Raw genomic sequence first — 13,621 nt, 5'->3', positions numbered from 1 at the left:
GGCTTTAACTTGTTTTGTAATAGAATTATACAGTTGATCCTGATCTACTTTATCTAATCTCCTTTTCATTTTGCGTGGGAGGTGCACAAATTCAGATGTCATGTAATTTTAAAGTTAGGACCAAACTGTCCCAAGGCCAGGTCTTCTACACTCAGCAATGCAGCTCCGTCCATAACTCTAAGTCAAACCACTGGCGGACCCAAGTGTGGTGTAACGAGACTTTGGCTAATGGGAGTGCTTTAAAGATGGGGTATACTGAGCTCTTTCCATAAAGTTGGGAATGGAAGGGTCTTTGGATATTTCACTTTAATTCTATTAAACCTTATGCAGTACTAGATTCAGATTTTGGGACACCTAAATGAATAAGACACATTTCTTTCCTTTAAGGATGAAATCTAATCACTTAGCTCTGAGTATGCTTTACACATAACTTTGCAGTACAAACTTGCATAATTTTGTACAAAGACCAACAGAAATTATTTTTCCAAAACAACTCCTATTGTCCTTATATTTGCCAGCCTAGGAAATGTTCGCGTGGGTTTTTGTTTTTCATTTTCCCTACTCTTCTCCGCTTTTCCAGGGATAAATAATGTTTTTAATACAAGTTATGTATAAATATAAAGTTTATTTAGCATAGTGTTTAGAAAAATAAGTTCACATCATTTCAGAAAACAAATAAAACACTTAATTGTCCAGGCATAAACCCCTATTACAGTACAACATACATACTTGAGATCTCTTTGGTTGGGTAATTCAGCACAGAAATGTTCTGGGACATGCTCTGTGTGCCATCACCTAACAGTGCAGTAAAGACTCTGTTACCCCACCCCGTGATATACATTCTGTCTATTTTCTCTTTGTGTAAGGCACAGTAAAACCATATCGAGTGTATAACTGGTTGCCTCTAAACATACAGTACATGCAACAAAAGAATAAAATTTTTTTGAGAACCCTGAAAGCCAAACGAGTCATATGCTATACAATTTTGATTAATAAAATGTATGGTGGTAATATTAAATTAACATGAAATGTATCGATTAGATACAAAATAACTGTTAGGCTCTATCATCTAAGTTCTAGGAAGACTTTGAAACATCTTTTGTAAAATGTATTTCTTTTCCCCCCAGTTTTCCTGAATTATTTATGATGAGATGATCTGTCAAAAACATTTTAAAGAATGAAGAACTTCTGGCTATGTACTAATGCACACTTGTCTAACATGTAGCAGGACAGGCTGCAACACACACCCAATAATCCAACTTTTAACATGCAAGATGCAAGGGCATATACAGAGAGTTTTAAGGTCAGTGTGCAATTTAACTATGGGTTTTCATCTATGACTATAACGTCTACCTGCCTTTCATAACACAGGAAAGGCACTGAAATGTGTGTACAAGTCAGTCTTTTCATTACTATAAATATACATGAGCTATAAAGCAGTACAACACAGGTGCTCTTGCTTGACTGAGGAACAAATGCACCTTCTCTTTAAACGAGACTGTCTTTTACTAGCTGTCACCAAGAGCTAAATGCCAAATTCTGGCTGACAGAGTGCATAGATAGGCTTACACCAAAAATCCCACAGCCAGCAGCAGGGGTTGGGGTTCGCAGGGAGTTATTTACCCCTATTCTCATTCCTCTTTGGGGATCATTAGAGGGTCATATGCAGCATCTTCAAGCATTGGTTTATGTAAGAGAGAAATTCTGCCACATGAACTCCAAGGGTTCTGAGTCTGGCCCTTGGTATTGCAAAACATATTTGCAATTCTGTGCAAGGAGATCATGGGGTTTATCTTATTTCATTCACATATATATGGACTACATACCAACTGGCCCTATTTTACTGAAAGAATAGAAAAGAACAATAAGTTCTGTATAATGTGCATTGATTCTTACCTGGTATATTATATAGCTACCTGGAGTAATTGCAGGGGTATAATTACATCATGTTGGGACTACGAATGGATTTCCTAGGTAAGTCTTAAGTTTTGTGCTATCTTTTCTTTTTCTTAAGGGAGAAAAGAGGAAGAACTGTGAATAAAAGAGAGGCTTACGTTTTTGGAAGACATATAAAACTTCTCCAGTTATATATAAACTTTATAAACCGTCCCATCTCACTTATTGGATGGGTATTTTTAAATAATTAACAAACGATTGATATTTGTAGCAATCAAGTGGAAAACATCATTTTCATGTAAGCTACCCTATAGAACCATGTAATTAATCTCAGTAACATGATCAGCATACACCCAAAGAAAAAAACAAGCTGTATAAGTAGTGTTGGAGTGAAAGAGAACTCTAATAAAACACCTGATTTTGTAAAAAACAGAACAAAAAACATGTAGTTTCAGCAGTTTAGGAACATTCACTAATTCCATGGAAAATGGCATCTAAGTTCTTTATCAAAATGATGGGAGAGGAATTCTTCACAGGGCTCTTCATCTATGCCTGCAAGTTCCATCTGTAATAACAACAAAAGTTAAATCCTCTATGGCCCTTATTCAACATGCTCAGCGACGGGCATGCAGCGATCTGGGGTGGACCCTTTGTTCTGATCTTAAAGAAAGCAAGATGTGGTAACATCTTTATGTTCAACAACTTTAAGTCATCTCTGAAGAGATCATTCTCTCACTTTTCTTCTTTTCAGATACCAGAGAGTTTACTCACTATGTAAGTGTATTTGCATTATTACATCTTGTGTTCAAAGTCCTGATAAAAACTATAACCACAGCTCACAACATTATCAAACAAGCTTCTTACAGAAACCCAAAAATTTACTTTTAAAGAAGACATGATAATATAGTGCAAACAGTCATATGTCATAATGTAACAACTGATTCAAAACATTTAGAACTAAGTTTCAACAGGACAGAATTCTGCTCAACAGAATTTACATATGCTGTCCTTACTTTAAAATGGTTGTTTTCACAGCTTACAGAATTGATTTTACATGGTAGTCTATAATTGTTATTTTCATTGTAATGAAAAGCATCAACAATAATTAGTTGTTCATCCATTTGCATCATAAACATTATACATAATAATATAAGTGAAACTTAAGTTCTTTGGATTTAAAGCAATTCTGTGGTGAAATTAACCCTGTTAGATAGTGAAAAAGAGCCATCAGTGCTTCTGTTGACACTTCTGTACCTTAGTAAGAATAATAAAAAGGCCACAAGGTAAAAAGGCACATAGAATTCTATAGAAAACACATTTAAATGAATCAGAGAGTTGCCAAATAAAGAGCAAAGATGTGAAAAAAAAGTACCGAAATTCCAATATTGGGAGTTAGATTTCCTGTTTCAGTGTTATTAATATTGACCTTAATAGACTCCTGATAAAAATCATCACTTTTAAAATGCTACAAAAAGTAACGCTTTGTTGGAAATAACTATGTTCACTTCCTGTTTGTTCAAACAATAAAAATAAATTAAACAGTAAGAAGACATTTTTCTTTTCAGTTCATAGTGTCTGAAGTATGAGAAACATATATAGCATAAATAAAATTCACTGTAATTACTCAAATCCTTGGTTATAGAACTAATGTATTTACACTCATACTGAAGTTTGTTTCAGAGTTTTTAGTGGAGTTGCAAACTTTCTCAGCCACACTGAACTAGAAGCAATCACATTTGGAAATGTGTAGAGACTAACTAAGACTTTCACAAAAATGCTTAAAAACAGAAATGCATATATTCAAAAAAATATACCCTTAGAATAGTGTGGAGTACCATTTATGCTTCTTAACCTTATCAATGCCCACGGAGTAAAAGTAAACAAAAAGAATTGTATTGTTTCTAATGCTCTGTAGCGATTTTTAATTTTGTTAGGTGTATACATTTTTAACTTAAAAAACTATTTAGCAAGTTCCATTTGACCTTAGAATCATAGTAAGTGAACCAAACGATACACTTTGACTTGATATATTTCATCTTGTTCCTTTGTCTCCATCTATTTAAAAGAGAACATACGTGAACAAAAAGGCTGCAGTAATGCAGTTCTACCCCTGTATATTTAACTGTGATCTTCATGCAGATCAATCCGAAGTCTCTTGATGCATTTACTTGCAAAACTAGTGTTTCCCTTTAAATGGGAAAATGCTCTATGTCCTCAGGGCTTCATAAAAAGATTTGCCCGTTGATGCCAGAAAAAAAAAAAAGGGAAATAAAGTTTATAAGTCTTGCATATCTTCATCCAGTTGGACAGTTTGGAGCTTGGCAAGCTCTTTTTTGTCTGTTTCCAGGTCTTCACAGGCAGTCTCGACCACGCCCTCTAGGACATACTTGGATTTGGAGTCCAGCATCATTAAATTGCTCGCTGCTTTGCTGTCAGAATTTGTTAAGAAATTCTCTTTTATGTTAGCTACTGATTGCAGAACCAAACGATGTTCTCTGACAAAATCCTGGTGTACTGCTGGGGAGGGGTGACCCACCTGGTCTTCAGCTGTAGGAACGATTTCCCCAAGGGCAGCCTGGGCCATGGGGACTGACAATAGCTCTTGACCGGTAATAAGGGGACAGTTCTGAAGAGTTGTATAGTTAGCGTTGCTGACAGATGTCACAGTAGATTTGCTTGCCACAGGTGCAGACATTGGCTGGCTATCAGCAATGTCAGGGTTTAGCTCGGTGGGATTCAGTAGGGTAGGGGGAGTCAGGGAAAAATTGTGAGACGGGGATACATTAACTAACGAGGAGGCCAGCGGATGGAGGCCACTCCCCGAGATATTTTCAGGAGACAGGTTTGCACTTACTTGTGTGTTCTGATTGACAGGCATCAACTGAGAAAATATGAGGCTCCTCTCCAAGCCCTCTTGTTTAACAGATCCTATAGTCTGGCCTGAATTAGGAACAGTGTATACCACCGCACTGGGAGCAAGAGAGCTCAAGAAAACCTTTCCTTGCTGGACTGTGGTGGACTCACTTGTAAATGTGCTCCCATCTGAAGTGCTTGAACTTACTGAAATATTACCTACAAAAAATAAAGTACAGATTATCATTGATAGAATTGATAAGGAAAGGAAAAAAGCAACTTTTTTCACACATGATTTTTCTCAGGTTCAGCAGAATCTTAACCTTGAGCACTTAAAACTACAGATTCCCAGGCTCCACTCCTGAGAACCTGACTCGTAAGTCCTAGAACAGGTGTATTTTTAACTCCTCGAGTAATTCTGATGACCAAGGAGGAGTTAGAACTACTGATTTAGAAACCAAGTGCGAAAAAAAAATCTTTTCCAAGTTCTAATTTCAGTCGTTTCTAGTTTATTATTACTGACTTGATATCTCTCAATTAGTTGATAGTTACTGCTAGCTCTGCCAGTTAGAACTAGAATACCCAAATGCAACACAGAATGCCTTTGTTCAGGGCAAGCTCAGTAACTGACATAAAATATAAATGGAAATGTAGAAAATACCACATAAAATGAGTTACCCTGGGGCTTAAACTTAACCATGTAAACCTGTACAGACAAGTTGTAAACTTTCACCAAACTAACCACAAAGTAATGTCAAGTCAACAAAACATTCAGGATGTTTTTTTTTCTTTTGTTGTGCCAGTTCTGAATTTTCAGTGTAGTGATAGGAAGAATTAATAATAACGAAATGTGCTTTTTAAAATAGAGATTAACACAAAGAACCAGAGCTAATGCTTCTCTAAAAGGTCTGTATCTTTTGAGGCTCTCATTATAATGGTCTGTAGAGACCAGAAGTAGAAAAAGAAACATAAGTAGGAAGCTGAGATATTCAAATCACGTTAACTCAGACAATGTAGACAAACTAGACCCTCCCCCCACTCCCACCATTAAATAAAACCCTTTTCTTTCTGAGTCTTTACACAGGCACAGTGAAATGATGGCAATTATCTTGCCATTAAAGGAAAGATGGACTCGGGGGAGTTTTGTGACAGAATAATTCCCTGATCTTGAATTAGCTGTCCAGTAAACTCTTTATTATTTTGAGAAAACAGCCCAAGGTTAAAGGTAATTCACCTAAAACATTTCCGTTCTTGAATTATTAGAATAATTATTATATTATATATATATTATATATATTATATTATATTACTACCTATATTGATAAATAAATGTCACAGTGCTGTTTATATGTCTTCCAAACATTTTGAAGCACCATAAATGCACAGGAATGTCTTTAAATGGAAAAAAAAAAAAAAAGAAAATGAAAACACTATATTTGACCTATAAAAAAATTTACTCACTAGAAAGTACTCATCATGGAACTCCTGGTGTTAAGAAAAACATTTCTATGTATGTTTGGACCCTCCTCTAACATAAATGTTTGTTCCAGGTCAAATACAAGAAAAAGGCTTTTATTTGAAAATGTGTGACTTCAACTTAGGTATGCTTTAAAATTCCTGCTGGCTGCTAAACTGTAGCAAAAAACATTTGAAATAGATGTTTATTTTGTTGTGTATATGTGTTTGTGAAACTGTTTGCCAAAGTATATGTGAACAAAATGATTGGCTATTTTTTGATAGAGCCATAAATAACACAATAGATGTGATATTTTCCCCAATTGCTATTAAATATAAATAAAATATTTCTGAATGTATAGAAATTATAACATATATACATGAAGAGGGAAAAGCAGATGTGATCTAAAACTATGATATTTAAGTATAACTGCAATTGAATTATAAATTGAGTTAAAAAATCCAATTTCAAAATCAGTTAAAAAAAATCCAATTGAAAAATGATATAGGTGCAACGTATAACTTTGTAATAATGGTAAGAAAAAAAACCCTTATTTTCTCAGATTGTAAAGTGAGTAAAAGATGTAGAGATTCTGCTTTTCCATGTAAATCCCAACTATAGAAAGATAATCTACTTTGTCTAGACATTTTTTAAAAAGGCTGGGTATCTGTTTTTGAGAAAGGCTGAATCCCCAAATGCTTTATTGAGAACTGCAACATACAATTACTATAAAGGAATGTTGCTTCCTGGACCCATCTGGTTAAACTTATGCCTTCAACTCACCCAGACAGTCTAAGGATTGACAGCTCTGTCATTTGATCTTAGCTATTTTAACTAAAAATGCTAGTCTTATTTATATTAAATGTCTCGTTTTTATAATTAGCTATTAGTTTGTAATAATTTTCTATGGTGGAACTTTTCTAGTTTACATGTGAGAAAAATATTTCTGCTTTTCTCCTCCCCCAATGTACGTATCAGGCTTTTTATTCAAATGTGTTGTCTTTAAAATATTTGGAAAATGTTTGGAAATTTCCTAAAGAGAGAAAAGGGGTTAGATCCACATTAAATTATTATAAAACTAAGTACTTTGGCTTTCCCTGTGGTTTTCATATTTTTGACCTATGTTGGATAGTGACTTAGCTTAATCTTTTCCATAGCCTGAAACAAGGAAGAAATAAATAGTATGCTGCAGGACTATTTGTGCTTTACTACCATTTTACCTAAAGAGAAACAAATGTACAGAATGAAATTTACTCCACAACAATTTTTCCATCAATGCCTCAAATAAGCTGAAGCCAACCATAGTCATGAACACAAAAGAGCTGTGCATAAACTGATTTTTTTTTCTTTTGATAAAACCATTTTACAGGAAGCTGATCTTTAAGGCAAACAATTACTTATTTTGTTTTGGTAAAAATCTAAGACTCAGATTTGCTTAGAGGAAGGCAAACATGCATTAACATCTCCCACTCCTGAATTCAGGGGGCTATGCGACCTCCACTGCCATTCTACCCATTCCTGTTTCTATATGGAGAAAATGACAGAGAGCCATCCAGACTTGCTTCGAGTCAGTGAAGAACTGGCATTATCAGGGTCAGGTTTCCCGAATTTCAGATTAGTGCTTTCTTGAGTAGACTGCCTTTAGTAAAGCCACAAAAATAAAGCTTACAGTTGCCTTTATAAATAAACCCACCCATATGGGGACCAGCATACACGCAGAGCAATAGACACCTAATCACATATTCCTCTGGTTTTCCTTCAGGTCTTAATTATAGAAGGAACATGAATCAAACACAATGATCCAGCTTTTTAGCCTGCTCTTCTTCTTCTTCTTTTTTTTTTTGTGAGGAAGATCAGCCCTGAGCTAACATCCATGTAGCCTGCTCTTCTAAAACACTTTTTGGTCAAATAAATAATGCTTAGGTAAAGTGTACACATTTTGTACACACTGCTCGACTAATTTTGTGTTCTTAGCAATATTATTAATTTTTAATCTTAAAATGTCAAGCAATGGGTTACTTTGTAAGCACCAATTGACATCATATTTCTGTAATTGTAGAACTGGCAAGACTTGCTATGAACTGTATTTTTCCATTCAGTTGTTAGGAAAATGAAAGCCCATCCCTATGATGCCAGGGAACCAAGCAAGGTGGATATGACATGGGTGTTGTGAAGAAGGAGAAACAAATCAAGGCTATTCTGCAGCTGTGGCAGCCAATAAGGTCCCTGAACAGTAACTTCTATCTATAGTGTTCACCAAATGCGTCATTTACAGCAGCTGGTTGAAACATTCACTGGTGCATTATGGTACTAAATGAGACTTTACCTTGTGAAGCTGCCACTGAAACAGGAGGCAGCTGCAGTGGAGAGAATCCAATGCCCCCATTAAGGAACTGGCTGTTTGCTCCGGAATTGGGGATCTGGACAATGCCATACTGGTTAATTTGCACTGGTGTAGTAAAAGTCACTACAGAGCCTCCGTCCTGGGAAGCCACTGTTTGAATGCCTTCTCTTTTCACCTCAGTGCTGGGTATCAGCCCCGGGAAGGACACAGGGACACTGGGGCTGTAGGAGGTGGTGGCTGCTGAGTTAGCTGAAGAACTCTGGAGGACTTTGAACTCCTTCACATCCTGGGAGGTAGACCCCAGTATGTCAGTCATGGATATACCATTGCTCACTATGTTTGATGCCATTTTTGGTGGGTTCAATGACACTGTCTGTGTATTTCCCACATTTAATCCATTAAGGATAACTCCATTGGGTCCCTGAATGAAAGAATTACCATTAAGGAAGACAGGCGAAGTACTTGCAGGTACCAAGCTTCCATTCAACAAAACTCCAGAAGAGCTTAATGATATCTTAGTATTTCCAATTTGTTGCATATATACTGGCTCCATGTGACTGGAAAGGCTGAGGCTGGTGACACCATCGGAAGAACTGGAGAGTGGATGAGGAGACAAATCCTCATGGCCCTTGCTGGATTCATCTTCAGTGCTAGGATTGCCATCTGACTCACTGTACAGAGGGGAAATCAAGACAGGAGGTCAGGGGGATGACATTCTACATATTGCCATTTGTTTGGAAAACCAGCCTCTAACCCCATTAAAGGCAGTATCTAAGGAAAGCACCCTAGGAAGTCTTTTAGTCCTATTTAAGCTATGAGGCCCTTCCGCAGATTCTGACCAGAGAATCTGGGAAGATGAACTCTCATACCCCAACCATTTTTACTACTAATAAACTCAGGGCAAGTCCAGAGATCTGGAAGATGTAAATTCAGCTAATACGATTCACAGGAGAATTGTATATACGCTTTACAACTTTGAAGTTATTTCCTTACTGTTAAATATGCTGCTACCTATACCATAGAAAAAACTCATTAACTGAGGTGGTCGGTCTTTCCTGTTGGGGAACTCCGTCTCCTCCCCTCAAACCAATTCAGATTAGTGTGATTTTGGAGGTAAACGAAACTGCCATAGAGCAGGACGTGGGACGTGTTCAGTTTTGTTTGCCAGTTAGTTAAGAGACCATTTTCTCACCTGCTCCCAACCTTCTACTCCACCAGCCTGACAACTCTCTCATTCGACAAAGTGGCTGTCCTTGTTGTAGGAAAGGCACTTTCAACCCAAGAACCGTTATGAGCAGTCGCCTTTGAATCCAAAGGAAGCCATAGGGGCCTATTTAACATACATCATCCAGTGCCCTGGTGAGGTGGGAGGAAAAGGGTGTGGGTCACAGCGGTCTTGTAACTATCAGACCCCTTCCCCAGCACCCTCAGTCCTTCTGTTGGACTGTGTTCCTCAGCTCCCGGACTTAGGGGGAAATACCACATCCCGGGAGGAGTGTGCTGGGGGTTTCCCATTTGGTCTGCGGCTGGGCGGGGGAGAGAGGGGGAGTAGGACAGAGGCAGTTTGGAAGTGCGGCGGGACTTGGCCCAGCAGAGGACCCGACATCCCTGCAGTGCCCGGCGGTCGGTCTGCTTTCATGCCGAGGGGAGGGGATTACCCGGGCTTTGGGCTGCAGGGCCAGGAGCGCAGAAAGCACTTTGATTTACGAGCTGAGGCTGAGCCGCCGTCGCCGTCTGCGAGGGTGACTCACCGGGGGTGCGGGTGGGAGGTAGATCCGGAGAGGGGCCTAAACCAGACAACTGGGCTGGGGGCGGGGGTGTGGAGTTGAGGGGGGAGAAGCAAGCAGAGTGTGGCGAGGGAGACCCGGGGCACGCGCCCGGCTGGGGAGCGGAGGCTGCAGGGCAGTTGGCCTGTGCGCTGCGACCGCTCCCCACCCTCTGCCCCCGGCCCCGCGGATTCCGTCGCGGCTCCGAGCTGACGGGATCAGTGGCCACAAGCGGGCGCCGGGGCAGGTGGCGTGGCGTTACCAATGCGCCCCCTCTGGGTCTTCCCGCAAGTCTGCGGGAGGGTGCAGGAAGGTCGCGGCGCGCGTTCTGTTTTGGTTACCGTGCGGCCCGGCTCCGGCACAGCGCTTCCCTCCCTGCCCTGGGCGAGGAGGGCCGCAGCCGTCGGGCCCCGGCAGGAGCGCAGGGGCAGGAGCGGCAGGAGCGGGCCACGGCGGGCTCTGGAGTGCGCCCGGCGATCACCTTCACCGGCCCGGGCGGGCTCCCCGGCTCCCAGATTCCTTCCCCGAGTAGAACCTTCGAGCTGCTTTTGGATTCTTTCTCTCCTATCCCCGCGGGGCCGGAGACACCATCTCTTTAGGCGACCTTATCCTTACTTTACTTCGCCTAACAATACACAGACACACACGCCCCAGGTGTCTGACTCGGGAGGACGCACAAGAGAGGCAGAAAAACCCGATATTTTCTACCAATTGGGGAAATAAACCTGCCAGTCAAAAAGTTCAAACCCGCCAGGGTGGGCGCTCCAGGAGGTGCGGAGTTGATAGCGCCACCACTCCTTTCCCGCTGTGCGCCTTCTGCCAGTCTGCCCCCCCCCCACCACCACCAGGAGGAAGCCACGCAGTGTCCGGGGCCGAGGAAGCAGCCCTCCAGCCCCGCTACCCTGGCCGCTCTGAAATCTGATCCGAAGGAGTTCAGAATCAGGTTTCAAAACACGGCAGAGCCGAGCCGCACCAACAGCCCACGTTGCCGCGGCCGCGCAGGGAAGCACAGAGGGCAGGGTGAATGATTAACTCTGTCATATAAAACCTCGACGTCCGCAGACCCCCTTCTGCGCTGCCCGCCCCCACCAACACTCTCCTCCCTCCAGAGGCCACGGCGACCTGGAGCGCGGGCCCGGGGGGCAGCCGAACCCTGGGGTCGGGGAGCGCGTGCGCGCCGGGCCGGTGGGACCCCGCGGAGGTGCAGAGCGCGCGGAGGTGCAGACCCCGGCCGGCGCTGCCAACCTCCGCGGGCCTCGGGCAGCAGCAAGAGCGGCTTTTCCGGAGCCTACACTCGCTCCTTCGCCCCGCCAGAACCCAGGAGAGAGTGGCAACTTCAAAGCCAGCGGGATGGGGGTGGGAAACCGGGCAGCAGTGACCAGCCGAGGTGGAGGCGGGGACTGAGACCTGGGCGGGCGACCAGAAACTTCTGGGGGGGAGAGGGGGAGGGTAAGGAGGGAGGCTCCCCCGCCCCTCGCCACTGCTGCCCCCCCCCTCCCCCGGTCGGGGAGAGAGGTGGGGGGCGGGGAGAGGTGGGCAGCCGGACCAGGCTGGTGGGGAAGGTAAGCGCCATGTTTGCGAGCACTTGGAGGAAAAGAAAGCGGGGAAGGGGGTGGGGAGAGGAAGGGGGAGGAGGAGGAAAGTTGGCGCTCACCTTTTGGACTGGGTCTCCGAGGGGTTCCGATCGCGCTGCCGGCGGTTCTTGAACCAGTTGCTGACCTGGGTGAGGGAGAGGCCGGTGATCTTGGCCAGGTGCCGCTTCTCGGCGGGCGAAGGGTAGCGATTCTGCTTGTAGAGCTCCTTGAGCGCGTTGCGCGACTTCTCCTTGAAACAATACACCGTCTCCTCGCCGTCCCAGATGGTGCGGGGCAGGGGGAATTTCCTGCGCAGCCGGTACTTGTCCACGGCGCCCAGCGGCCGGCCGCGGGCTCGCTCGGCCTCGGTGTAGCGCGCCTTGTACCAGAGCTGCTGCAGCAGCGGGTGGTTGGCCGACTCGAAGCTGTGGCTCTCGAGGATGCTGTAGAGCTCGGGGTAGATGCCCTGGTGGAAGGCCACCAGCGCCCGCGCCTTCAGCAGGCTCTCGTTGCCACGTAGCAGGTCGCTCTGGGGCAGGGACCACAGGAACCGGGCCAGGCGGTCCAGGTTGCCCCCCTGCTGCAGCGCCTCGCACACGCAGGCGACATGGTCGGGCGAGAAGGCCAGTGGGGTCTGCGCGGCGGCGGCGGCCGCGGCGTGGTGGTGCCTGCCCAGAAGTTCCGAGTGGAGTTGTACCTGATCCGCCGTCGCTCCGGCCGCCGCCGCCACCCCTTCCTCTCCGCTCAACCTGGCGGCGGCGGCCGCGGCGTCCCCCGGCTCCAGGGGGAAAGGGGCTGGAGCCGGGGGGCTCAGCCCCGCCGCCGCGCCCCCGGCCACTTCTCGGGGCGCCTCCTGCCCTTCCGAGGCGCTTTCCATCCCATTCTCCTGCTTGATGTCCGCCGTACTTGCAATCTGCCCGGTGGGGGAGGAAGAGGACATTTTTTGTTGTTTATTTTCCTCCCTCCCTCACTCCCTCGCACTTTTCCTCTTTCTTTCCCCCTCTGTTACTCCTCCTTCTTCGTCTCCCTCCCCCTCCCTCCCTCCGGAAAGCCCACTCCCTCCCTCCCGGTTTCGGCTGGATCTGGCCGATCAGGTTTCCCCCCGGCCACGCAGTCACCATTAAGATAGCTGCTAGAGCAAAGTAGTGTAAAAGGATAGCTGCTTTCTGCCGTTCCCCCAACGTGACTCCTCGGGTTGCTGCATACTATATGGCACTGGCGGCCCGGCCGGCCCGGCCGCGCCACCTCATTGGCTATTTCGCATTCAGAGGGAGGAGGAGACACCGTTTCTTTCCCTGTCGATCACCCGCCTCTCACTCCACCCTTTGCCTTTCTCTCTCCCCCTGACCCCCAGGCACCTATACCTGAAGGAAAACACCGACATTCTTTTCAGGCCTTGCTCCTGGGCGGGAAATTACCTAATGTGGCCTGAAAGCTGGACAACAGACTCTTTCAAAGAGAGTCCGTACATTCCAGAGGGAATATTAATTGTGTGGCCTTAAGATCTGGATGCTAAACTTTTAACAAAGAATCCACCCTCAGCGTCCAGATGACAAAATTTCAAAGAGGACAATTCAGAAGGTTCTCTAGTATCTCCCTACTTCCCTTTACCCCTCTTTCTCATGTCTTTATCAAGGATTTTGTATTCAAAAGAGTCAAGAGTTGAATGGCACTAGGGAATGTTCTAAGGGGGAAGCATTTACAGTAAATTAAAATTCCAAAGGGAGAAAAA

At 44.0% G+C, this 13,621-nt stretch overlaps 1 protein-coding gene across 3 annotated transcripts; it reads right to left on the bottom strand.

Moving 5' to 3' along the window:
* Positions 1–605: 605 nt before the first annotated feature.
* SIX4 (SIX homeobox 4) lies at positions 606–13,104 on the bottom strand. Of its 3 annotated transcripts, XM_014784280.2 has the most exons (4): positions 13,008–13,104; positions 11,970–12,802; positions 8,532–9,220; positions 606–4,968 (listed from the first exon to the last, which is right to left on the bottom strand). In XM_014784280.2, exons 1-4 carry the CDS (start codon positions 13,008–13,010, stop codon positions 4,172–4,174), a joined length of 2,322 nt encoding a protein of 773 aa, XP_014639766.1. In that variant the 5' UTR covers positions 13,011–13,104; the 3' UTR covers positions 606–4,171. The 3 variants fall into 3 exon arrangements, with proteins under 3 accessions (XP_014639766.1, XP_004426272.1, XP_087304539.1); XM_004426215.3 differs by lacking the exon at positions 13,008–13,104 and having other exon boundaries at positions 11,970–12,892; XM_087448413.1 differs by lacking the exon at positions 13,008–13,104 and having other exon boundaries at positions 8,988–9,220; positions 11,970–12,892.
* Positions 13,105–13,621: the final 517 nt, after the last annotated feature.

The sequence above is a fragment of the Ceratotherium simum genome, chromosome 24 (genome assembly GCF_057802395.1).
Source record: "Ceratotherium simum simum isolate JZ-2026a chromosome 24, ASM5780239v1, whole genome shotgun sequence".
In the NCBI taxonomy this organism is placed as follows: Eukaryota; Metazoa; Chordata; class Mammalia; order Perissodactyla; family Rhinocerotidae; genus Ceratotherium; species Ceratotherium simum.
This window is presented reverse-complemented; position numbering and strand designations above follow the sequence as displayed.